This window comes from Polypterus senegalus, chromosome 12, assembly GCF_016835505.1.
Source record: "Polypterus senegalus isolate Bchr_013 chromosome 12, ASM1683550v1, whole genome shotgun sequence".
NCBI classification, from domain to species: domain Eukaryota; kingdom Metazoa; phylum Chordata; class Cladistia; order Polypteriformes; family Polypteridae; genus Polypterus; species Polypterus senegalus.
The window spans coordinates 75494191-75520983 of NC_053165.1; the positions used below are offsets into that span (position 1 = coordinate 75494191).

General features: G+C 39.8%; 1 protein-coding gene across 4 annotated transcripts in view; it reads left to right on the plus strand.

The window, feature by feature from the left end:
- ttc28 (tetratricopeptide repeat domain 28) overlaps positions 1-26793 on the plus strand; it is a 473813-nt gene that overhangs the window by 302428 nt on the left and 144592 nt on the right. For all 4 annotated transcript variants that reach the window (XM_039772324.1, XM_039772327.1, XM_039772326.1 and 1 more), the window contains 2 exons: positions 12370-12642; positions 14806-14936. In XM_039772324.1, the coding sequence (XP_039628258.1) occupies positions 12370-12642; positions 14806-14936 (404 nt within the window). The remainder of the gene's footprint in view (positions 1-12369; positions 12643-14805; positions 14937-26793) is intronic.

A 26793-nucleotide genomic window follows, 5' to 3' on the forward strand; every position in this document is an offset into this window, starting at 1 on the left:
TCCTCTGGTTTTGTACTTTTCTCCTGTGTTGTCTAACTGGTGTTCAGCCTGACCAACTCATTTTGAATTGCCTGGCAACATTTACCAATACTTATGTTACAAGCCTGAGTTTGTTCCACGGCTTAAATGTATTCTCTTCTTTTGTGCCTTCTTTGCTGCTCTTACATTTCTTTTTTTTCATGCTTATTGTAATTACATATTTTTTTTGTTACTATGGTTCTGTATTATTTTTTATGTATTGTGCTCTGTTCTCTTGTCCTCCTTGGGTTTTTTAGGTAGAACCCCAAGAGGCAGGGCCACCCCAATGTCATATCTGAAGGACCATCCCATTCTTTATATTCTGAAGCAGAGAGAAGGTCCCTCAGTGGTTCACTGATGAGTGGAGTGTGCTTTGTTTCTTGAGAACATTAATTTTCTGGCTTCTTGAATTACTGCTTTTGTTCTTGGATTTTAGCTTTGGTCTTGTGCACCTTCTATTGCCTTTTAGTTAAATTCTTTGTCTTATTTTGTCATTTGTTCTTATTTTATAAAGATTCTTTGTGATTCTCAAGCCAAAGGTTTTTTACAGCTGTTCTTTCCTTTGAGTGGCACTTTGATATGCGTTGGGACATTTCAAGCTTTTTGAACTTTAAAGGCTTTATCTCCATTTTTGGGGTCTGGACAAGCCTGAAGCCTGCCTGTGGAGCCTTCACTGATGCCTTTTTTGGGCAAGCTAGGGAGGGGCCCTGGACTGTTTATTGGTGTTTTTTCAAGTCCTCACACCATGATTCTATTTTGTGTGTTGATTCATTACAATAATACTGGCCTTTTAATATTGTGCTGAACTGGTAAAATGAAAAAAGAGTAACTTATTAATAAAAATAAATATGGAAAGGGAGGTAATATACAAAAGTGTAACAAAACACACAATGCTAACAGTATAAAAAAGCCTCAAGTCACTCCTGGCCTATTTAACATAGTAGGGTCCGTGACTGCATTATAGTGTGACTGGACCATCTACACACAGACACACACTGCTTCTTATCTTCCCCTAAGCTGTCTTGAACTGCACTGAGTTCCCCTTTGGCATCCACAAGTGTCTATGTAGTCATGAATCCCAGTTAACCATATGTAGGCCATCTAAGCTAGGAGGTCTCACTGACTTATGTACTAGAAGGAACACCCATTGGTTTCAAGTGCTATTAAGTTATTACCAGTTCCACCCCATTATTGTCCTGGCATCACTCACAGGAAATGTTAAAGTTGAAGGGTCATCACAAATAGCGTATAGTAAGCTATATGTACAGTTTATGCCGTATTGGAGCACTGTCAAATCCGATGGCCATTTGAGTCCTGCATCTAACCACTGCCACTATTTTTACTTTCATCTCTCCTCATTTCCCCTTTACAACACAAATTTTTAAGAAAAAGGATGGACATCAAACCCTGTGAAATGTACTACAAGTTGTACTGCATGGCATTTGCTTATTTTTCCTGATAAAAAAAGAATACCGTAGATCCCGGAATATAAGCCGACCCCCTTCTCTACCTACTAAATTACATGTATTTGCCGATGACCGGTATTTAAGCCTTCTCCAAGCAAAATTTAAAAAATTTCCTTAAAAGTGTCTCTTCAGGTATATTTATCATGTTTATCGGCGGGAATTTGAGACTGCCGGCATTTTTGATGGAAACCAGGAAGTGATTGCAGAGAAGTTTGGTAAAATGAAACCTTTGTGTTGAAACTATATACATAAATACGTACATCGGGTGGATTTCGGAGACTCGTTATAAATTTGACTAACTTAAATACACAATATAGTGGACCCTTGACTTACGAACTTAATTCGGTCACGAAGGCTAACCCATAATGCGTTCCGAACCTCCCAATGCAACACTTACTTAACCATTTCACAATAAAAAAAGGGTTGTATAATGTGCATAATTTACCAAAACACCAATAATTTTTCTAATGTACTAACCAAAAAGTTATAAAAAGTGCCTAGCCTACCAGAAGTAGGCTAGATTAAGCTAGGAGCATGGCAGGGCGCATGGTCGCAGCGGCTCAGGGCTCTCCTTTTCAGTGCACTTTTTTTTTTTCCTTGTTTGTGCACGATCGATTCGGCGAACATCCGCTATACCCTTCAGAACCTTATAGACATCGGTGTCCAGAGCCAGACATCTGTTTCCAGTGTTCTTCATCACACGCACTACATCCCAGACAACATAGCGAGACCAGCGGGCTCTCTGTGGATTGTTGTCGGGTCTAGGAGACGACGCAGATGGAGGAGGGAAAGAAAGCAGAAGCGGGGCCGCAGATCCGGCGTTATGCTAAGGCTAAAAAACAACCATACAAGCCCTATACAGAACTTTTTTTCTGCACTGAAGGAGCTGCTTTTAATCTCATTGTAGATGTGTATAGTGACAATAAAAGGCATTCTATTCTAGAAACAACAATTTCATACCGTATTCACCATTTAATTTGACATCTTTGGGCTGCAGGAAGGGAAGAGGAGGAGAATGAAATGGAAGGTGGTTATTGTTTAGAAGGAGCCTCCTTATGCAAATCTTTTCTTTGTAAAATTGTCGAGATGGTGGATTTCGACATGCTGTACATATTAGCGAGATCGGTCACACGAACACCACTCTCATATTTCCATCTTCGTTTCAATTGTGATCGCTTTCTTTACCTTCTCTTCCTTCCTTAGCAATCGTGTGTCTTGCTTGCATGGTCTTAGTGAATTATACATATAGGTAAATCACTGCAATGACCGAAATTACATTCACAAACACATGCATCTGGGCTCCAACTGACGCTACTAACGCTCTCGGTTGTTTGTTTACAATCGCGCAAGCGGATACATATGACCGCATTCAGGTCGTAACGCAAGATGTTGGTCGCAAATCAAAACAAAAATTTTTATTTTAAACTTCCCGATAATTTATTATAAATTTTATTAATAAAATCAACAACTAAAACACTTTTGTGAATAAATTCTTTATTTAATTTAAAGTACCGGCATGCAAAGTTACTTCTTCATCTGAAAGATGGCTCTGTGGTTTCGTCATTATTTACTTTCGTATTCATCGGCAAATCCAGCATTGCGCTGGAAATCTTGAATCTGAAACGATACTCATTGTGTAAACCGACCCCCAAACTCCAAGCCAAAACTCTAGGACAAAATTCTCGGCTTATATTCCAGGACCTATGGTAAATAGCAAGTGTATTGTCATTTATTTTTAAATGAGAATGATTTTTTTCACTACCAAACCATTTTCTAAGCCTACTTAATTCAAAGGGGGGTTGGAACAAGCAAAAGATATAAAGCAGGAACGACCCCTAGACAGGGTATCAGAGTCCATTGCAGGGCAAACACACAGTGTATATCAGCACTGACAGTAAAAAAAAAAAGTAAAAGTACAATACATCAACATTTTAAAATAAACAAAGTTAAGTTATAAATAAGGCAGTGAAATACATGTAACTGTAGACAAGATAAAGTAAAAAGCTGCCCATTATTTATTCACAGAGATCACTCCCGAAACAATTTAACTGAAATTAAATCTATCAGCACACAACTCAGGTCCACTTACACCACACTTTTTAGATTGGGCCATAGTTATGGCTCCCCAAAGAACTTACAAAGCATGAGAATTAAAACAAAATCCTGAGCCTGCAGGACCTTGCGGATGAGTACAGCTGGCCATCACCACTAACACGGCAGCTCTTCTCACACATGGCTCTTTCCTCTACAATGTATGTTATTCATCACTTATCATTGCAGAGGAAGGACATGTCCATTTTTAAGATAATTCTGGCCCAAGTCTAACTAAATTTTAACTTTATTACCAGGTAATGTAGTTGTTTTAAGTTTCTTTTGCTGTTACATCAACATACATAAAGTAAATACAACAAACAGTAGAATATACAATACATGACAACATCATATATAGTAATAGTGAATAATCATCAATGGCACAAAAACAAAAGAGTTTTACAATGTGGAGTTGCACTTACATCCAGTAATATGTCAAGTCTTTATATGCCAAAAATAATTTGGGTTGGATTGAGACATCTGGAGTTCAGAAGAAGACAAGGTTGAATCAGACACCATCTTTATGTCTAGTAGTAGTTGCTGTTAGTGACCAGTAACTTTTCTTTTGCTTTTAACTGCCTAAATGAGATGTATGCCTGAGTGTTTGCAGTCTTTGATTATATTTCTGCCATGTTTCCTGATCTATGATGTCTACAAGCCCTCAATAGAGTCCAGTTTCTGACCTGTAATCCTGACTGCTATCTGAATTACTCATTGCAGTTGCAGATGCCTTGCCATTCCAGACTGTTATGGAGAAAGTGAAGATGCTTTTAAATGACAGCTTTATAGTTTTGATGTCGACTGTGAGCAGATATACACACCTGAGCAGTTTTTGATAAAATAAGTTATATATTCAACCCATTTCAGGATGTGAGTGAGAGTGGCAGCAAGAAATTTAAATGGTTCTAACAGATTAGTAAAATTGTGCAGATGCTTGTGGTCAACCAATTAACACAATTTATCACCCAAGCCCAAACCACAATAATCCTTAGCTGAATGAAAAGTACATATTCTGAAGTAGGATATAAAAAAGTACCAGAATGGCCCAAGTTGATGTGGTGGGAATGCTGCAAAAGTTCCATAGTTTCTAAAAAGTCCCTGGTTCCTAAAACAAGTTCCTGCTGTGGGAAAGCACATCCAAGAAACATGTGGCATAGTATAGGTTTTTCCAGAGAAGTTTACCATAGAGAAGCTCTAGTATAACTGAAATTCACATTAAGATCTTGGCACAAGGTGATGCTAAATGTTGACACGGCAAGCAAAGTGTAGCTGGCCAAGGAGAGAATCCGTGACAGAACTAAGATGCTGAAGGATTAGACAGTCAGATATCTTCATTATGACTGCTGTCAGGAGCTCTACACTGGACACATGACAAAAGGCACAACAGAAAATAAAAATGGAAAACAGGCCTCCAACAGAATTAACAAATGATAATTAGCAGCTCTGCTGTTAGGAAGTTCTATCAGTTAAAAGGGCTTTTGCATTTTTTTTTTTATTTATTTCGATAACAAGAGCACACTAGATGTGTAATCATCTAAAAATAAATTGCAGACTAATTTAGAAAAACTGCCCAAAGAGTCCCTGTGTGTAAATTAGTCACAATCAGAAGATGGATGCATAATATGGATGCACAGCATGAAAGATAAACGGATGTCACTTGGGGAAGGCTTCATCACGATTTTATTAAGAATGCAACTCTGCTTTATTACCTTGTTATTTTAAAACTTGCCTCCTATCTCTAATGCAAACTGAAAAAGAAACCCATTGAAACATACCTACTAAATGAGCCAAATGATCAGCACATAAAAATGTACAAATACCATTTAGTCACTGAAGAAACCTCTAAGATGGGCATGTTGGTCAAAATATGAACTTTAAGATGGAGCAACTGTATCCTGTTCATTGAGAAGCCTGTGCTTATCTGTCTTATAGTATTTAGCCACAAACATTGGCAACTAGCAGAAACAACTCATGCTCCTCAGCATTAGTGTAGGAAAAGGTTTTGTGCAGGTGAGGGCTTAGTTTGAATGCTGCATTTGATTTGGGACACACACAGCTATAACACCATCGCTTCAAATTCTACTGTAGTTCTTGTCTAATTGCATACAAGATGTTCATGGCTTTTCTCCACATACCCCATGTTCCTTCAATATCACAAGCATGTATATATTTGGATGTCTGATGACTCGGAATGGTCCTTGGAATAAGGCACTGCATCCTTCTGCCTTAAGTTGTTGGGACTGGGTGTTTCCACATCATCCTGTATTTGACCAAAAAGAACACAGAAAATATGGATGGATAGATAAACTGTACAGAGTGTTTTGCATGTTTGATACTGTCCTGAAATCTTATCTGTTCTGTAAATTGCCCTGTAATGCTCTATGCTGTTCATCATATAGAAAAGTTTATACTGTTCCCTTAAAAAAACAAAACCCTACAACTAATATTTGTGCATTTCCACACTCACCATTCTCATTCATGATATAAGCTATGTGCTCCAATTACAGTCTGGCCACTCCACAGTAAAAGCTGTACCCTCATATCATCTGTCAGTCATCAGTCATATTTGAGCTTGTTTAGTCCTGAACAGGGTCACAAGGGGGTGCTAGAGCCTATTACAGCTAGCTAGCATAAGTCCAGGAACAATTCCCTAGACAGGATGCCAGTCCGTTGCAGGGTGAGCGCACACACACACACAGGCCAATTTAGTATCATCGATGTACCTAACTTTTATTCTTTAGACTTGGGGAGGAAATCCACACAGACATGAGGAGAACAAGCAAACTCCACACAGGGAGGATCCAGGAAACGAACCCTGGTCTTCTTACTGCAAGGCAGCAGCACTACCACTGAGCCACCCCCCTCAAAACATATTGACCGTAAATCTCACTTTTGCAAATAACTTAGTTTCACTGTCACATGACCAGATAAGAGTTCTCACTAACTCATCCCAAATTGGAATTAGGTGGATCCATAAACAGTGCTTAGCCAGGAACTGGTCCAGCTCTGCACAATGGAGGAGTAACATGTCCTCCAAATCACCGAACCAAACCAGTATGGCCTTTTTTGGAGTCGTTCAATGGTTTCTTTGGGTAGTCCTCCATTTAAATCTCACTCAATTCCAGTTTAGCAAGTCCCCCTTCCAGTTAATCAGCTTTGTTAATGTAAGTGTGCATCTTGCTTGAATATATTCGTCCATATTTATGGTCAGGCACTCCATCTATACCCAAAATGTGACTCTACTCAGCTGCGTCAAACAGTATTTGGTTTGATCATATTTATGCTTTTCAGTGCTTACTTCTACACCTGGACCTGGTGTTACACTTTATGCATCCTACTATGATGGGTCATTGAAACTGGACAATATAAAGCCTGATTCAAACTTAATGCTAGGAATGCCAAGTACCGTTTCCACAGCCCTGCACAAGGCCAAGGTTTGACTAATCATTCAATCAGCTTTACTGCTGTTACTACTAACAGCTACCACTTCATGTTTACCTGTACATTGAGCATGTGTGTGTGTGTGTGCGTGTGCGTGTGCGTGTGTCTGTACAGTGTAGGTGCTTGCCTAGATAGTATAACAAGCCAGCAAGAGAGGTCAGCCTAATGAACCAATCACTAATTAGGTCAAGAAGCAATGGGAAGCTGTGGTGAAAGTATTGTAGCTAAGTAGGTATTCAAGCCTGTGAACACATACGGATCAAATCCAGAGTCAACTCTTCAAATTTTTCGCCTTTGCTTATCCTTCTCTTTTGTCTTTTTTGGATTCATAAAGCCACAGTCTTGATGCATTTGAAGCAGCTTGATTAAGGTCACACAGAGTCAATGCCATTTGATGTATATGTTGTAGCAACGTTCATAGTGAATTCTATTCTAAAGCACTTCATCAGAACTATTCAACAAGTGACTCCATATGTGTACAGTATGAGCATTCTGAAGTAAAGGAACTTGCTCATTGTCAAATATGGAGTCTGCAGCACAGATAACTTCACAAACCTGGTGCTTTACTGGGCAACGCCTTGGCTACAAAGGGAATATTAGTGTGGAGGAAAGCAAGAAATGTGGATTTAAAATGACCAAACCCTTCTAGTAACTATCTAAGGTGGGAGTTAGGTGGTCACTGAAGCCAATACTCCATTTAACAAATAAAATGTACCTCTCAGCTGTGTGGCCTAAATTTGTAAACTGTTGTTACTGAGGGGAACTAGGCTGACATGCAACCATAAAGTTATATATATTCACTTATTCAACTGATGCCTTTTTCCAAGGCTGACTTAACATTGGTTCTACTTCTTTCATTTTTCCACTTGAAGCACAGGAAAGTGAAGTGACTTGCTCATGGTCACAGAGAGTCAGTAGTGGGCTTTGAAGCCACAGTCTCAGGGTTTCAAATTCAAAGCCTTAACCACTAAACCACACTGCATACCAGAACACACAAAATATATTATGATATGCCAACACCCACTTGAGAGAGTAACCACGGAGCACACAGCCTTTTTTTTCTATGTGGGTGTGGCAATGCACTGTATTAGCGTGTGCTCCTAACCTCTCTCTCTCTCTCTATTGTGCCTACGTGACCACACGGTAATACCCAAACTATTCCGAAGCAACATTTGCACTAATTTGTGCTTTTTTTTTTTATCTCACACCCTCATACACCTTTATTGTAAGAGCATCCCTTGTCTATAATGGAGCGTTCAATCAGAAGAAAATATGAAGCAGGTTTTAAATTGGTAATTGTGCTGCTGCAACAAAGTTTGATGCGTCTGAGAAACTGATGTTAGATTGAAGGAGGCAAGAAGATGTGTAAAAAAAAAAAAAACAACAACAACAACAAAAGTGTCGCATTTTTGAACGGCATATAAGTCGGGGTCTGATTTTATGATCGATTTTTTGGGTTTCAAGACTCAACTTATATGTGAGTATATACAGTATTTAAATATATATATATATATATATTTTTGGCCTTCACGTTGAACCTGTCGATGTATGTTCATGCATGTCATTTTTCATACTTATGAATGGGTGTTTACTACAGATTTAACACAATGTTTCAAGAAAATCATATGAAACAGGCTAGTCTTTATATGAAACAGATTATAAAAAAATGGATTCAGAAAAGAGAAGAATTGTTTGTTTTCATAAGGCGGCTTAATCATCTTAAAGAGGCACAAGAGTTTATGGACTGCTTATTTAACTGATGATCCTGCAAACTCAAGTGATGTATAGAAATAGCCTTGTGTCACAGTTATCATAAGTATCATCAGTGTGCACTTAATAAGAGCTCTGCTCTACACAGCTCTGCTCAGCTCTATAATATGATTTTCCAATAATGCCACAGCATGGAGAGTCTGAGACAATGAAACATTTTAGAACAGTGGCATACAGATAGTTTTCTAATGAAAGATGCTACTAAATCAAAAACATCTTGTCAGGAAAACATGAAGCACTTATTTAGAGGCCAAAAGACAAGCGAGGTCAGAGACGCTGACTAATTAATAGGCGGAGACATTTCTTTGTGCTCCGTCTTCACTTGTATTAAGCAGTTAGAGGCTACCCAAAGCTAGGCGATGACATCTATGAGCCGCCAGTGTTGTGTTGGCCCTGTTAGTGTAAGACAGTAAAAGTGGCAAAAAGTGAGGTCAGTTCAATGTTATCAACAGTAGCCCTAATTCACTCTAGTAGCCCTCTCTTGGCCCTTCTCACTGAACCTACAAAGATATGGATAACACTCCTGCCGATGCAGCACTTGGCTGCCACTTTGTGCTCTTTGTCAGTCGTGTTTTTAAGAGTTTTTTTTTTTTGCTCAAAGTTCCCATCTTTCTTTGTCTGCATTTTCCTGGGCTCCAGAGTAGTTCTTTACCCTCAGAAGTAGTCTATAAAATTGATTCATACATTGGCTGTACTTGGACATAGCGGAACAGCTCTGCACCCCACCATGCTATGCACTGGCAGCCAGGAAGTAAGAGCACATATTCCTATGGGCCCTAACAGTCCATGCATGTGCTCACTGCTCCAAGGCAGTGTTGTCTGTTGGGAGAGCTAACTGGAGTGTAGGAACTGGCAAATCAGCCCTCAGCCTCAAGCCAGGACAGCTCTGATGGTGCTAAGCCAATGGGGTACACTCAGACCTCCGCTGGGTATCGACACAAAAACAGGACAAAGCATGTGAAAACTGAAAAGAAAGTCTTTACACATTCTAATTTATTCTTGTAAGAAAAGCAACCATCTTAATAACACAAAATTAATTGAAGTACCCCTTTGATATCTTCTGTTCAGACACTCCAGTCCAAAGCATGCGGAGAATAGTGCACCTTTAAAAAGTGGCCTCTGCTGCTATTGAGACAATTGTAGTCCCCTGATTGATTCCCTTCACCTCCACTCTGGTTACACTTAATAAATATATAAACAGTTTTAGTGTAGCTGAAAAGCCTCTCAGGACAGGGTTTGTTATAAAATGGTTTGATTTAAAAAATGAAAATGTTGCAAGTTCAATCCACTCAACTTTCCTCTCATAACTCACAAAAATGAATTGGAAAACAATTGAACCTAATGTGCACAACAAGGGGTATGAAAGCCACTATATAAAAAAAACATTTGCAGGTTTAACTTCCTGTTTTAAGCAAGGCAGCTCACTTCACCCATCAGAGCACCACAGGCTGCCTTGTATGGCCCTGAGCATTTACAATGCACAAATATGAAATTGAGTGTACTGTATATACAAAGTAACTATGAAAGGCACTATATGATCAGACATTTACAGACTTAACACTAGAATTACCAGAGCCTACGAAAAACTTGTAGATCCGGCCCACCTTAAATCGCTTCGCACCTCTCCGTCAGCGTCTTTTGTCCTGTAAATGTGTCAGTAAGCAGCAAACAGCAAGCAGGCTGCTATCACATCCCCCCACCCCGCACAATTTTCTCAGCTCAAGTCTGTTTACTTGTGTGTCAGTTGCTTAGAGTTGTATAGAGTAAGAAGTCAAGCAAAATGACACCTTTTATAAATACTATATCATTATTTGGAACACATGCATTTCATGTGTGTTCCGTGTCTACAACAATCTACGTAAACACATGTGCCTCAAAAAAAAGTTTAACTGCATTCTTGTGCCATTGCTTGCGTACTAAGGTGTCAGCAGGCACTTTTCGTGGCATTACACGTATTTTTTGAGCATGCCCGTGTCGATCAAACACAGGAAGCTCTGCAGTCTGCTTGTGACTTCATGCCATAGGAAGGAAGTAAATAACTCAAGGTAAATAACATTCAATCTGGCTTTTATGTAAGTAACATATAAATGTTAATGTTTTGGGCCCATGCACTGTCCAGATCTAAACACTAGCGTGGAGAGTCGCTCGCGTACTGAAGAGTCTATAGCTCCAGGTGTACTTTGTATGTAAGAGGCAGATCGAATGTTATTTATGTGATTTATTTACATACTTCCTGCATCATAAAGTCACAAGTAGAGTAGAGTCACAAGTAGAGTGCAGAGCTTCCCGTGTACATATGCAAAATACAGCGATGGCAAAAGTACAACGTGCATTCTTGCTCCGATGTAGAACTGTCATCATGATCTGAGTTTACCTCTGTTATAGCACGTCTATGTGAAAATAGCCGTGTCAAATGAGAGGTATCGTGAACACGACTGAGAGAATAAAACTGAATAAAAAAAAAACAAAGCTAACCTTTACAAGTTTCATAAATTTACACCGTCTGTTACAGACTGGAATCAAATGTATGTTTTTATTCTAAAATAGTAAGAATAAGAGCAGCTCACTTCTCAAAACGTACTCATCCGGGGTCGAACCCGTGAAGTTTTGATTACCAGTCAACAGTTGATACCATTGCGCCACCGAAGCGGTTGTACCAAATGTGTGTCAATGTCGCACCCTAACACGAGTTCTTTTTCTGCAGTTATATTCTTGAATAGAAGTGCACTTGTTCTGTTATATTTGTACCTTTTGTAAAAGTGTTTCTTTGATATTTGGACTTCAGTCTTCACACTTCACTTCATGTCTACATTTTGTTAATTATTACTAAAACATGAAAAACGTTTGTTTCAAGGATGTGTTTACATAGATCATTGTAGACACAGAACACACATGAAATGCATGTGTTCCAAATAACGATATAGTATTTATAAAAGGTGTCATTTTGCTTGACTTCTCACTCTATACAGATCTAAGCAACTGACACACAGGTAAACAGACTTGAGCCAAAAAAAACTGTGCGGGGTGGGGAGATGTGATAGCAGGCTGCTTGCTGCTTATTGACACATTTACAGGACAAAAGACGTTGATGGAGAGGTGAGAAGCGATTTAAGATGGGACAGATCTACAAGTTTTTTCATAGGGTCTGGTAATTCTAGTATTAAAAATCAAATTTCTGCCTCCATGTGTGACCAGAGTGTCAAAATATGTGAAAAACACAGTGCCCTTGGGATTTTAATTAGCTCTGGATAAAAACTCTGTTCAATTAAATATAATCCATAAATGGATGCTGGATGTATGTTTTAGGCTTTTGTGTTTGGTTGTATATTGAAAACAATGTCCTCCCTAATTATATTCATTTGATTGTGGGGACAAAGCTCATGGAAGGGGTCTCGTTTTCCCTGCATGTCTCTCTGTTGTCACAGATGCTCAAGGAATACGTTTGTATTTGCTAGAAGTCTGGTACTCTACATGTCTGTCGCAGTTTGCTCTTGCTGCATGCCAAAATCTCCTATTACCAAAACCCCCTGCCTCTTTATGCCAAATGGTAGACAATTTTTCTCCTTTCATGTCTTCAATTCAGATTCTTTGGAGCCCACCTATCAGCAGCTTCAGAAGATGAAGCTCGACAAGAGCCCCTTTGTGGTGGTGTCTGTGATTGGCCAGGAGCTGCTGACTGCCAGCCATCATGGTGCTTCAGTTGTCGTCCTGGAGGCGGCACTCAAGATCGGAACCTGCAGTCTCAAGTTGCGTGGCTCGGTTTTTTCAGCCCTCAGCAGTGCCTACTGGTCCCTGGGAAACACAGAAAAGAGCACTGGCTATATGCAACAGGACTTGGAAGTGGCAAAGACATTAGGTAAGAGACGACGCTGCTTGTAAAACAAGCATTGTGACACTGCTACTGAATTAGGCGGGTATATGCCTGAGTTACATTTCCAATGGTAAGCATGCCATGCCTGTAGGTAGTCTGAATTCTTTCAGGCTGCAGTGTGAGTGGTATAGTCAAGGGCTCTGCCTACTCTTACATTCCAAGCACATTTTTGAGCCTTCATGACCCAGTGGTCAGTCTGGCTGTGTGTCATCACTTCTGAAAGAGCGTCTAGCCGATTGCACCTCAAATATGTCAGAGGCCACTGAAATACAGTAGCAAAATGCCCTCCATAAAGGGATTCAGCAGTCTACAGCCGTTTTGTACAGTAATAAAATGTGGCGGGGAAATTGAACTCTCCCAATACTATTAGAGATGGCACTAGAAACTGCAGCATTTTTAATAGCCTTGTTCTCGGCCTCCCCAGCTTCTGCTCACCCCACCATGTCTAATATCGGGAAGTTCTCACTATTTAAGAAATCGACTTTGTGTCATTACTTTGATGAAATTGAATTCAATGATTCTTGATTCCTGATGACTGGAGTATGGACCACAGCGCACTACTGGCAGAATAACTCATCTCAAGTGTCTTTGACCCACACACTCTCTGCAGACAGATGTGTGCATTATAGGATGCTTTGCATCAAACTAGCATATTTCTTTGCTTAATACTGGGACACAAACCTCAGTTATGTAGCTGAGCTAATAGAAGATTAGGGTTCTAAATGGACCATCTTCTTTCAATGCATTACAGCACTACAATGAAATGAAAGGCAGGCAGATTGAAACTAATGTAAAACCGGCAGGGGAAACAAAAGAAGACTTGGGTACCAGTGGCTAACCCCCTTTAATGTTCAATCGTTGAAACACACTTCAGGCTAGTAGAGTAGGAGCGTTCATTGGAAATACACCTCTTATAAAGATCTGCTCGTGAATGATGACCTCACTATGTCGGTGGGGTGCGTTTATACCAGGGCAGAAGTAAAAGAGGTGAGGTGTTTTCAGTCTTTGGCAGAAGTGCCCTCATCAGCCTTCCAGATGACTCTCCTTCATTCTAAGGCAATTGGAAACTGGGTTAGTCTTAGTGTTACATTCAAATTCTTCACCGTTACAAAGTTTAGCCTAACAATAGGGAGTCGCACACTAGGATTTTGTGCTTGACACTAGCTACAAAAACACATGCCACTTGCACAGTTCTAGTGTCTATAGTACTCAAGCCTTTTGACATGATCAAGCATTACTGGTGAAGTGCTCATACTTTGACACGATATATATATTGTATTTGTAATTGAGTGGGTAACCCTAACAATCCTTCAAGCTAGCTTAAAATGTCACTCGTCTTAAAATAAAGCACAGCATTTCTGAGGCACTCAATAGCACAAAGAAATGGCATTTATAAAATACACTGCATCTCCTATGCAGTGTAACAAAGATCCAAATGGGAGCAACTATCTTTGCATGCTAGGTCACCTCTCTTACAGATCAGGTTCTACACCATGGTAATAGCTGGGGCTTTGACAGCAGTTATTTGTATTCATTCTTTTCTGTGAGGAGATCTTTGAAAATACAAAATGTTTTGGCTTCAGGACACAAGCTGAGTTAAAACGGTTATCTATAGAACCAAGCAGGATGGCTCCCTAGTGCAGGGGGGAATGGCAGCAGTCAAAAGACTTACCCCACGTCACCAAGATGCAGCTTCGTAATCATTTGCTTTCATAGTCCCTTGCATTCACTTAGGGAAAATGGTAAAGCAATTAACAGAAAGAATCTGGCCGCCTTGTTCCCTTGTGGTATTGGGGGGTGGTAATGTGGAGCTTTTTGTGAGTTTGCTGGCTTTCAGGCTTCTCCGATTAAACAGCAAGCCAAAGTGATTTTGAGTAATTAAGTCGGCAGACTATAAGAGCTGTTTTCATGCCAGCACTAAATGTTTCTTGGTGGGAGCACAACTCACAAATAGACTCACTCCCTATTGATGTATACTTCCAAAGAGGCTGGTCCATTGCAGCAAGATCAACGGTCCAATAAGATTTGTTCCATGGCATTTTTAGCAGTTTGTGTATCTGCTTTAATCTCCACTATCCACTAAATAGAGAAGCTTTTGTTGCTGAACAATGAGGATACAATCAGCTCATTCTATTGGGATCATTGCAGGTGACCAGACGGGTGAATGTCGGGCCCATGGCAACCTGGGATCGGCATTCTTCTCCAAGGGGAATTATCGAGAGGCCCTGACCAACCACAGACATCAGTTGGTGCTCGCCATGAAGTTGAAGGAAAGAGAGGTAAGAATCATACCATCCATTTTGTCTGACCACGGGGTTAAAGACGGATAGAAGATGTTCCTGTTAGGCCAGAGATTCACAAATGAAATGTTGTTTGTGTGTTCAAGTATTGCTTGTCTTTTTTTGTACCCATCCTCATTTAATTTTTTTGGTTATTGTGCTGTCACCTGTAATTCTGGGATTTGGAACATGCAGCAGATTTTGGACTTGTTCTATGACACTGTGTCTGGAAAAACACCTTTTCTGGCAAGACAACTAATGAGTGAAAAATGGGTCGTCTTGTCATATCAGTACTTTAAGTATACCATGTAAGAATAGTGGAATTTATAGACAGAAAACCAAGCCTCCCAGCTACACTTATCGGGACAAGCGTCCATGTTATGAGGTACCAACACAAGCCTTGCTGCTTTTAACAGTCGTCCAGGCCTTCCACTTAACTGAGTCACACAGCTTTGCTATGCATCCTCCAAGAGAGTCTCTTCCTTTCTGCAACTTGTGGGAGCTGCACTTAAAACAGGCATCTTGTCACACCTGTTTCTCAGCGTGAAGGAGCAGAATGTGAGCTACGAATGTCTATGTTCATATACACACACATCTCAGTTTGGAGCGTGCTTACCGAATGACCATTGCCCTCTCCTGCTCTCCCAATGACAACATCCTGAGTAGAGCAACCTGTGTAGAACTAGTGAAGGAGGAGGTACTTTCTTCAGAACATGAGGTTTCTTGACTTTGGAATTATTTCCAAGAGCAAAACTGCACCTCCATAGGTGAGCTGGAGGAGTCCACATACTGACCAGGGCTGCACTTACAGTAAGTCCCAGTCTCCCGTTTAATTCACATTATTAAATGTGTGTGGCAAGTTTTTTTTAGTTTAAATCCATGGATTACAAAATTAATTCAACAACATTTTTCATCTGCTTTATATATAGACTTACGAGCCTTTCCTTAGGTTCTCCTAGAATGCTCATGTGGAGCGCCAAATGTTGAAATTGTCTCTACACTCAATCAGTGTCAGGTGACAGGAAGAAAACTGCATTACAAATTTGTAGATTTTGAGACATAAGGAACTGTGTGACCTAGTGTGGGGTACAATTAGATGGCATACTGCTACTGGAAAATTACCAAAAAAAAATAAAAACAGTTCGGTACTAGCATTTTAGAATTTTCTGCACCAGAAGTAAATGTCAGCTTTAGTCTCAGTCCTGTCCCAAACAAACAATTGCTTAAACACTATTGAGACCTCACAGGTGTCAAGAGGGAAGCAGTGCATAGTGCAGCACAACACATCAGGAAGGTGAGCAATTAGGGGTCTGGAGTAAAATGGCAACAGTGCTGAGGTCCGAACACTAGTACTGATACTGAAATTTAGTACTGATCCAACACTCCCATCGGGTCAGATGTCGACAGATGGCTAATGTACGGAGAATCAATGATCTCCATAAGGACAGTAAGTCTTCACCAGGAATATTCCAGTTATAGTGATGTATATAGCGTCCGAAAAGACTGTCGTGCAAGCTTTTGTTGTAATTTTAAATTAGTGGCAAATAGCAAAGAAAGGAAGACAATGGGATAATTATGAAATTAATCTAAAAGTGAAAAGGCAACAGATGTGGAAGAGAGGAGCTTTGCAGATGGTAGGAGAAAGGTGTGAGTGGCTGCCTGCAGTTGGAGGGTGTGCAAGGAGGTAGTGATACTAGTGAGTTCTGAAACTGGAGAGATCAGAGGTGTTCAGATGACATCGAGAATACCAAGGTTGCAGGGGTGAAATCAATATTGAAGCTAGTATATTTTTCCTGGTAAAAGTTTATGCGCACTGTGGGAAGGGCTGTATTGCTGATATAGGAGAGTTATAAAGAAAAATTAGAAAAGAACAGGAAAAGAATGATAAGGTGAATAAGGGAGGTAAAGGAGACTACAAACCTGGCAAGATGTTTTGTTAAGGAGGTAGGAAATTTTGATTCAATACACTTTATTAATCCCCGAGTGCAAAGAAACCAAGGGAAATTTGAACCTGAGGACCAAAAGGTATAAAAAGGTGGGATGGATGTGAAGAGGACACTAAAAGGATGGAAGTGGTGCAACTAGCATAGATCCAGAACTAAGGCAGTTGAAGAAACTGGAAAAAAATTGTTTATAGTATGAGTGGCCATTTGTTTATGTTGTGTCTTTTTTGAAGAAGGGAAGATCAGCTTCTTATATGTTTTCTCCTGTGTTTGTGGGGCAGTAGCAAAACTGATTAGAGAGCTGAGGATCTGGCTGGTCTCAAGGCATAAATCTAACGCCCGTGTATCCTCAAGACAGACACAAAGAATGTAGCTCAAGCCTGAAGCCTAAGAGGCACTGGAAAGGAACGAACATGAACATCATCAACATTGTATTTAATTATCAGATTATTCACACACATTTGAATCCATTCAGTCTGTCAAAAAGCATGATTGGAAAAATGTGAGATGACAGCTGCTAGGGTGCTGTCAGTAGCGACGTGCCTGAAAAAGTATTTATTTATTTATTTCTGTGAAAGCACTGAATTACAGCATGTGAAATATCAAAGATGCCACCTCCCCTTCGATGGCTTCTCTCCTTTCCACTTCACTGCCAGTCTTTTCATTCAGTCATGCACAATAGTAAATGTCAAATATTTTGTTTTTTGTTTGTTTTTTTAACCTTACATGTCATTTAAAGAGAGATATGTTTGTTCGGTGTCCACACCTGGCCTTTGAACTTGCTGCTCTCAAGGGGTGAATTGGCTTCCTGCACCTTTCAAGACTTCAAAGAGGAAAGTTCTGTGCCACCACAATTGTTGTTTTCCTTCTTTCTTTACAGTTGCACCAACCAATTTGTGAAATGCATCAAAGTTGGATTGGTTATTTATAAAGTCCCTCTTTAATGATAGACCTTGAGGAAATAATCTGATAAATATTAGTAGTAGTAGTAGTAATATTGAATCTTGCAGAAATCCCTACTCATGCACACACACTGGATTTCAACAGAGACACACCCTTACCTACCGTCTCTAGCTATAAATGGATGGGTGGGGGCCACAAGGCTGCGAGCCAGCTGTTACACCAAGTGCCCCTACACAGCAGCAGCTGGCAGTCAGCATGGTCGCCAGCTTGTATACCAAAGACCTTGAGTTTGTGTCTCTGCTATGCCTTCTCTGGGAAGTTAGAAGAATGGGTGCTTCACCCTGAGTCAGTTCCTAGGCAGAGACACTGGAGTTTTGCTTTCACTTCAGTATCCCTTGCATGATGCTCAATGGGCACTGATACCACTGTGCCCTGCTCAGAAGTCCTGACAATAAATGAACCTTGCCCATCCATCTAGACCAGTGAGGCAGGCCTGCCAGCAGTGAACAGAACAGGTTAGAAGAAACTCCTATCACATTTGCAGCAAAAAAACACAACTGCTACTTGGGGCCAAAGCAATCACAAAGTGACACATATTAGAAGTGCACTCGGGGACACCAGATTTAGAACATACCTTCTACAATGACACACAGTCTGTTATCTTATAACCTGTCACTGAAAGTCTGTAACAGCTCAATATGGAAAAAACATTAAATAACATTATTTCCAGCCACTCGTTATCCTCTTGGCATTAAAAAGAATAAAATACAGAAAAAGTTTTTATTGGCTTTAGGAGATTCCTCTTTATAAAATTATCATTATATGGTAGCAGTAATTATTTTTTCTTCAATAAAATAACAGTGAGGTCATGTCTAAAAATAGATTCGGCTGGTGGTGCGGGATGAAGCAGCAATAAGAGGAAACGCCGCTTGTGTTCCTTGGCAAGAATAAGGCAATGGGACATTTCATTTTAGACTTGCCTCACTCTGCTCTGATGGCTGCATTGCTGACAGCTGCTGGCCTCCTGAATTTCACCAACCAGATCTCAATGCTACATTTTGTTCAGTTGCTCACCAGTCTAATTTCAGGATCACTGGGAGCTGAAGCATATCCCTGAAGCACTGGATTCAGAGCTGGACCAAAACAAGCATGGTACCAGAAGCTAAAGCAATCACATTAAGTTACTGGTCATCCTATTGACAGCAGCTTCATTTGTAATGAAGGAAGAACTGCTGACCTAGCTTTGGAACGACAGCTTACCTGGACATGAGTTACTTAACATGCTGGAGTGAGGGCTGAGGCATCTCAGACTGATATAACTCCTGTTTCAAGTCTGCTAACCTTCGGACTGCCTGCATCTCTGCTTAAAAGGAAAAGGCCACACAAGCTTGGAGCGTTGCTGTCTATCAGTTACTTAAAAAGTGAGAGATCCAGGTGGTTCTCAGCAATAAAGGACTGTACACTGGTGGGACAATCACAGTAGGGGCATCTGGCAAACTCGTGTAACCCTTTTAATATACAGCAAAAAATAGTGGATTCCAAAATAAATAAAAAAGAGGATTTTTAGAAGTGTGTCAATATACATAGAAAAGATGGCGTCTCCTTCAGGCTCAGGTGACATGAGCATCACAGGATAAAAAGAAAAACTTGTTTTTTTACAGCAAAAGAGAATCAAAGTGGTTGAAAGTTTCAAAGATATGAGGCATCAGAGAGCTTAAGAATGGCTCAGCACCTGAAGTAAGTAGTGAAGGCCAGGCTAAGAATTACACAGCTGGCATATTAATCAACTGCAAAGGGCACCAGTTAGTTTGTGATTATTTCTGATATGGGACAAACTGATAACATAAGCATGTTCAAGGCTTGACCAGCACTTCAATGCAAGACTGTCTAGGTTGCTGCTGGAGGAGGTGTTGGTGAGGCCAGCAGGGGTGCTTACCCTGTGGTCTCAATGTGGATCCCAATGTTCCAGTGCAGTGATGGTAACGTGGTCCTTAAAAATCGCGTCATCCTTTGAATGGGACATTAAACCAAGGTCTTGACTCTCTTTTGTTATAAAAGGACCCTGGGCATCCTTCTTAAATCCTGATGAGGCTACATTTAATCCACGTTAATTATGACCCCCTAATCATCCCCTGTCTCTAACTGGGTCTCTTACTCTCACCCCTTGCCACCTAACAGCTAATGTGTGGTGAGCGTAGTGGCTCAAAATGGCTGCCATTGCATCATCCAGGTGGATGCTACACATTAGTGGTGGTTGAAGTGGCTCCCTGTTCACAATGAAAAGCACTTTGAGTAATGAGAAAAGCACTATATAATTGTAAAGAATTATTATAATTACTATTATTAAGGCGATGGATTGTTTCATGTCACAAGAGTTGATCTCTTTTGTCCCCTGTGCCAGTTTGCATTTATATTTGTCTTCATCACTCAATAATTATTAATAAGGCTTCTTTGATCCAACATCTTCCAGCTAGCTGTGCCTTAATTGTGACTAGAGGTAGGATCTTCAAATCTCCCTAGTGTGAGAATGTAATTCCTTGCTAAGCCTCATGGAAAGCAGTTCCCAGCTTTCCTGTAATCTTGAGGGCACCAAACTACTATACATCCTGTAAAGGGCAGCCTTGGGGTCATCTGTCACAACTATGGCTTTGGTTGATACATGATAAAGAATTAGCCGTCTAACAGGTGCTGTGCTGTAGTGGCAGACACCTACAAGCCTGTCAGTGAGATAAACGGCCTTCATGCAAAACAGTAGGTACACCTCGTGGCCCATCTGCAAGGCTTTGAAGAGTTTTGAAAGGATAAAGGGAAGGGGAGTAAAGAGGAGATACCATCACAGGTCTTAAATGTGAGGGAGATCCAAAAGAGTAATTGTTACCAGAAAGGCTACATATACCAGGTAAATAACAATAATACACAAAAGCACTGGACATAACCATAGTTTTTTAAACAGGCACTGAATTCAGACAACTTTTAAACCAAACAGAAACTGACCAATGATTGACCAAGTAAACTGCAATTTGAAATCAGTTTAAGAGCAGGCACTCTTAATGCACAATCAGCCAGTCTTTAATAACATGGCCAGCATGATATTAATATGTGGCAACCTAACTGAAAACAGTACCATCAACATCACCAGCAAGGCAATAAAAAGCAAGAAAAATAAAGAAAAAAATGAAAATCACATAAACTCCAATTTCACCTGAACAGTCCACAGCCCTAGGCTCTCACATGCTAGGCAGTCTCTGGACACTGTTGTTGGGTATTCAAAACCGAGGACTTAGCCACACCAGGATGAAAGGCAGGACATTTCCAGAGGAATCTGTTGCACTGATTAATTGTGATTACTGTTGGGGTTGCGATCACAAGGGGACCAGTAGTTATCAGATTATTTATCTATTTATTGATTGATATATACAGAGAGCACAAGTCACCAGAGTGAATGTATGTCCCCTTAATAGCATTTGTACAAAGCATTTCGTCATAGAAAGAAGTAATACCAAAGTACAATTACAAGGCGTTAACCTTCAATATAAGCAAAATCAGGATGTAGAAATTTGATGTGCAAGAACATTCCTGTCCTTGTGTCACAAATGAATGTGTTTACATCCACACACAGAACCTGAATAAGCTGAATAATGTAGTTAAGGTAGAAACCGGATTTCTTAAAAAACTCCATCTATATGGCGTAAGTTCACTTCTGGAGTTCTCCTTTGGCAAAACACTCCAAGGTCATTATACTGCTTAAAAAGCAAAAAGTGAAACCTCCTCATTGTCAGAATCATGGCAGCCTACAGGCAAGGAACCCAGGAGGATTTTCTTCTGTTTTCTAAATACGTGTACTCCTTGATGTGCTGTGAAGTAAACTACACTCATCTCCTTTTCACATCCTCGCTAGACCTGAGCCACTGATGGTATGGACCTGCATCACCTGAAAACACCACTTAAACATATGCATAGTAAATAGCTGGATTAAAACTAAATTGACACTTAGTTCATAAATTTGTTACCGAATTACACGCAGCACACTCTTTTCTGCTTGGCTATGTGATTGAGCCCTGCAAAGGACCAGCATACCAGTAGATGTGCTGATTTCTTTCCTTGCACCCAGTGCTGCTGGGATATTAATAAAGCATTTCTTCCTAGTTTAATAAGTATTACATTATGTTATTCATTATTTAAAGCATCTCGACTACGGAGTGCACATTATTTTTAACTTGCTATCTGGAACACTGCTCCCATGATTTTGCTGCTGAGCTTAGTACTCCATGTAAAGCTCTTGCATATAAATTTAGCAATTTCTGAAATTGAGTCCAGATTATTTCAGCCAGGAGAAGGAATTAAGAGATCACACAGGTATTTGCCTGTGGAAACTGATGTTGTGGATGCTTCTACCTGTGACTGTTGAAAGCTAGCACTCAGGCAAACACTGCAATGACATACACAGACTACAAAATCCTTAAGTGTAACCCACCTAAAGGTTTACATATGGCCGCATAACTGGGTTACTTGTGGATCTATCTACATTACTGTGTTAACCTTGTTTCTCAGAGTCAAATAACTCAGTTTCTCTAAACGAAATAGGGGTTTACACGGCATTCTAGAAGCCAGGTTACTGTGAATAACAGAGTTATTAAAGAGCATGTAAACACTCTCGTTAAGCCTGGAGGACAAGTGCATATTGACTTTACAGATGGACAAACAGATGAAAGTTATACTGTAATGCTTGCATTGCTTTTATTCTTAGCATAATTGCAAGACCTTTCTATTTACAGTTACTTATAAGCTTAACCTAATACTAAGTAATACATAAAGTATTACTCTACATTACCAAACTTGTTTCTCACTCTGACAGTAGAAAGGCCATACTGCATTGTTAAGGACTGACCGTTTCATTGGATTACCTCCTCTAATTTCAAAAAAGGCTATCTAGCGTAAGACTTTCAGAGCATGTACAAAGCAAAGATGGACCTGTTTGGGTTCTACTTCCTTGAATCCATTAAACATCTAATTAGAGCAGTATCTCAGGTGTCCACTTAGAACATTACTCCACCTTTTTGGATCATGTGGCTCCTTGTCCGACAGCTTTATGCCCATCAGCCATAATAGAAGCAGAGCTCACTTTTAGATTAGGACAGGCCTTCTGCAGTGTTCTTACTGTCTGCCACTTGGAGTTTGCCTTGTCTTATGGTTTTTTTTTTTTGTGTACTGACAGCAAACCACCAGTTAGCAGCCGCTGGAAACGAATCACTGAGCTGAATCAACTCTGCACACCACACCAGACTATAAAACCACCTCCGATGTATTTTCCGTTCCTCGTTAAGGTGGCAAGAGCTTTGTTGATGATGCAAATTCAGACTCTCTGCCTGCTCCTTGTGGCAGAGCTCAGCAGTCTGACTGAGGTGAGGCTCTGAAGTACAAAGGATCCCTTAGTTCTACCAAAGTTCCATCCTTGCCATGGCAGGTGATGTTTCTCCATGTGTCAATGCATTTCCTAACTTGGCGTGAGAGAGCCACCGTCTATACCTGGAGCAATGAAAGTGGGAAATAAATGCTTGGCTGGGTTACCAATAGGTGACAATAAGTCTTATAGCACCTTTTTGCATGTCCTTATGGAAGCATATGACACAAAAATACTTAAAGAGAAAAACCCTGAGTGATCAGTAGCACTGAGTTTGAATAAAATGTATCCACTGTGAATGCATCCAGATTATGAAGTTAGTCATGGTGCATCATCCACACATGGCATACGTTGACAGCCTTTCACACTGAATAAACTAATAAACAAGAAAGAAAATGGGCACTGTAAAAGTAAAGATAGCACCTGACTAACTGCCTCATGAGATCGACCATTAATCAGATGGTATGCTGAGATTCCAATGCTACCTCAACAAATGACAGAGTAAATTTACCTGCTAGACCACCCTTGCAATGATTGTAAAGATTGTTTTTTTTTTCCCCACTCATGTGTTCTCTGTGAAAGAGATTATAAAATCTTTTTAGCCTAGGGTTGCTGCAATGATTTGTTCACTTTGAAATTTTTTTCTTCTTGAAATACACGTTTTAGAACAAATATACTTGGGAATATGGGTTGCTTTATCTCTGTTTGGAATTTTTCTTTTTGGTTTCCTTGCATTATTATGTTTCCAGAATATAAGGATTAATTCATTCATGGTGAAGCAGTGTTATTTTGTTTTGCATTTGCATTCAGCTATGTTTTAGGATTCCTGTTGCCTGCAGGCTACTCTCAGTTGACATGGAACATTGTTTTGGAAGTCATCAGTGCAACCCTGTAAATCCAGTACTAGGATTCGTTCTACACCCTGTGATTTGGATAAAAATACTATGAAATGTGGTGCTCATTTCCTTTTTGAATTTCTGTCTTTTTAGTCTTACGGTTTTCTTTTTGACTTTCATTTCTGGTTAGAGATTATGCATTGTGTATGAAAAAAGTTTTCTTTAAGGTTTCAATTCATTCCTGGTGCATGACTATGTTTCACCTCCTGGTTCTCTTAAAGCCCTTGGGTATTCTGGAGTCAAGTGATCTTAAGAATATACAGTATACTGCCCAAATGTCTAATTGCTCCTCATAATTCATCCCCTATAGCCCTGGAATCAGCCTAGTTGCTCTTCTCTGGAATTTTTCTAGCACAGCTATGTCCTTTTTGGAGCCTGTAGACCAAAACTGCACATAGTATACCCGATGAGGTCTCACCAGTGTATTATTAAACTTGAGCATAACCTCCTTGTACTTGTACTCTACACATTATGGCATTATATATCCTGATATTAAGTTAGTCTTCTTAATGGCTGCTGAACACTGTCTAGCAATAGACAGTGTCAAGTCCACCACAACTCCAAGCTCCTTCTCATAAAGTGTACTATCAATTTTCAGACCCCATTGTGCATTCAAATTTTCCTACATGTAATACTTTACATGTACTGACACTAAACGTCATCTTCCACAAATCTGCCCAAGTCTGTGTGCTCTCCAAGTATTTCTGTGAAGATTCAGTGGATTCTTTATTATCTGCCAATTCACCTAGCTTGGTATCACCTGTAAACTTAAACAGCTTGTTACTTGTATTCCTAACCAAATAATTTGTATATATTGAAAATAAAAGCAGCCCCAGCACTGACCTCTGAGGGACAACACTCCCAACACTGGCCAATTCTGATAAGATTCCTTGCACCATCACCCTCTTCTTCCTGTATCTGAGCCAGTTCTGCACCCATCTACAAACCACACTATGAACTTAACCTCTCATGTGGCACCTTATCAAACGCATTCAGAAATCCAGATAAATAATATCAAAAGCTCTACTCTGATCATAACCTTTTGTTGCTTCCTCATAGAATTCCAGCATGTTAGTAAAACGAACTCCCTCTTTTGAACCCATGCTGATTGTTCAGTAAAACTCCTGTTCTTGCCATGTGCTGCTCAATTTTATCCTTAATTCTTTCCATTACTTTACCTGTGATGCACGTTAAGCTTACTGGCCCATAGTTGCTTGGAACTGCCTGGTCTGATCACCCTTTTTATATAAGACGTTTGCAGTGCACCATCTATTGGAATGTATCTTGTAATGCATGTACTGTAGTAATAAATTTCACTGCATTTTTCACTCCAACAGATGGTACATCATACACATTAGCATTTACGAATCTCACACCAAATGGCATATAACAGATACATTTCATTCAGACAGATACACAGACACATGTCTATTTATTAAGGTGGATGAATAACATTCAATATAGTTGACAGTTTTCCCAGGAGCAAGCATCAAACCGGTTTACCTGAAGAAATCCCAAAGAAAACAAAACCTGCATTTGGGTATTGACAGGCATATGTGCGCATGAAAAATGTTCATATGTCTAAAATCAGAAAATGAGTCTAAATAAGTGCATACCTTGCATGACTCCATCTTCATATTGCAGCATTGTAATGAAGCCATTTGTCTGATAGCTTGGCCAGAACTGGACTCTGCTACAGCACAACAATCCTACACATACCAACAAGTCTTTAAATCAGTGACTAACAAAAGGAAAAAAGAAGCTGGGTTTTGTACAGGCCTCTGCTAATTAAGAGCCAAATTGTTTCTGAATTGATGAAATGAGCCAAACATCTCAAAACAATGAGAGAAATGGAGACAGAAAACCATTATTTCAAGCCATTGCTGGTAAAGGTGCTTCTACAAGCTACTGCGTTATGGTGTGCACTTTTGTGTTTTCACATGTGGCTTCCATATGTTAATATTTTACTGAAAAAATAATGACCAAATAAAATATGTCATTTTTGACACCCTGATCAGATTTATCTGACTTTAGGACTTTGTGGGGAGTAGAGGACAATTGAAACAGCTCACTTCTCAATGCAGGTTTTTAAGTACCTTTTAAGTCCATTTTCCTTATTAAAATCTGAATGATAAAAAGCAGTAGAGTAAGACCTAATTACAAAAAAGATTTCAAAAGTAGTCATTAAACCTTCTTTAAAGGAATCGCCTCACCAAACAGAGCTGAACACCCCTTATTACTGATCACATGCCCAGCCCACACCAGCTACTAGAACTAAACATGTCTAGACAGTTTAGAAGCACATCATAGAGAAGACTTTCTGCAGTAAAATTATTCTAGTTCAGGTCAAAGGCATCAGGACAAATCAGGGAAAAACAAACAAAATAAGCTGCATCATCTTCAAATGGTTTCCAAGCAAAGACTTCATTCCCATTTGCATGGCCACGTTTTATATGTACACAAACCTCAAGTACACATAATTGCAGAGCACTATTTTCAATATGGGCGGCACTACTGGTATGATTTAAAGACAAATTTAAACAGGCAAGGTGGATGGACAAAGGGAGAAAAGGCTTTGGCGACATGACTCAAATCAAATGTATGTTTTTGCTGTATAATGGTAACAATAACAGTAGCTCACTGCTAAAAACGTTTATTTTGGGACACAGGAAGGCTCGAAGCTGTGACCTTTTGAATAGGACACAGCAGTTTTT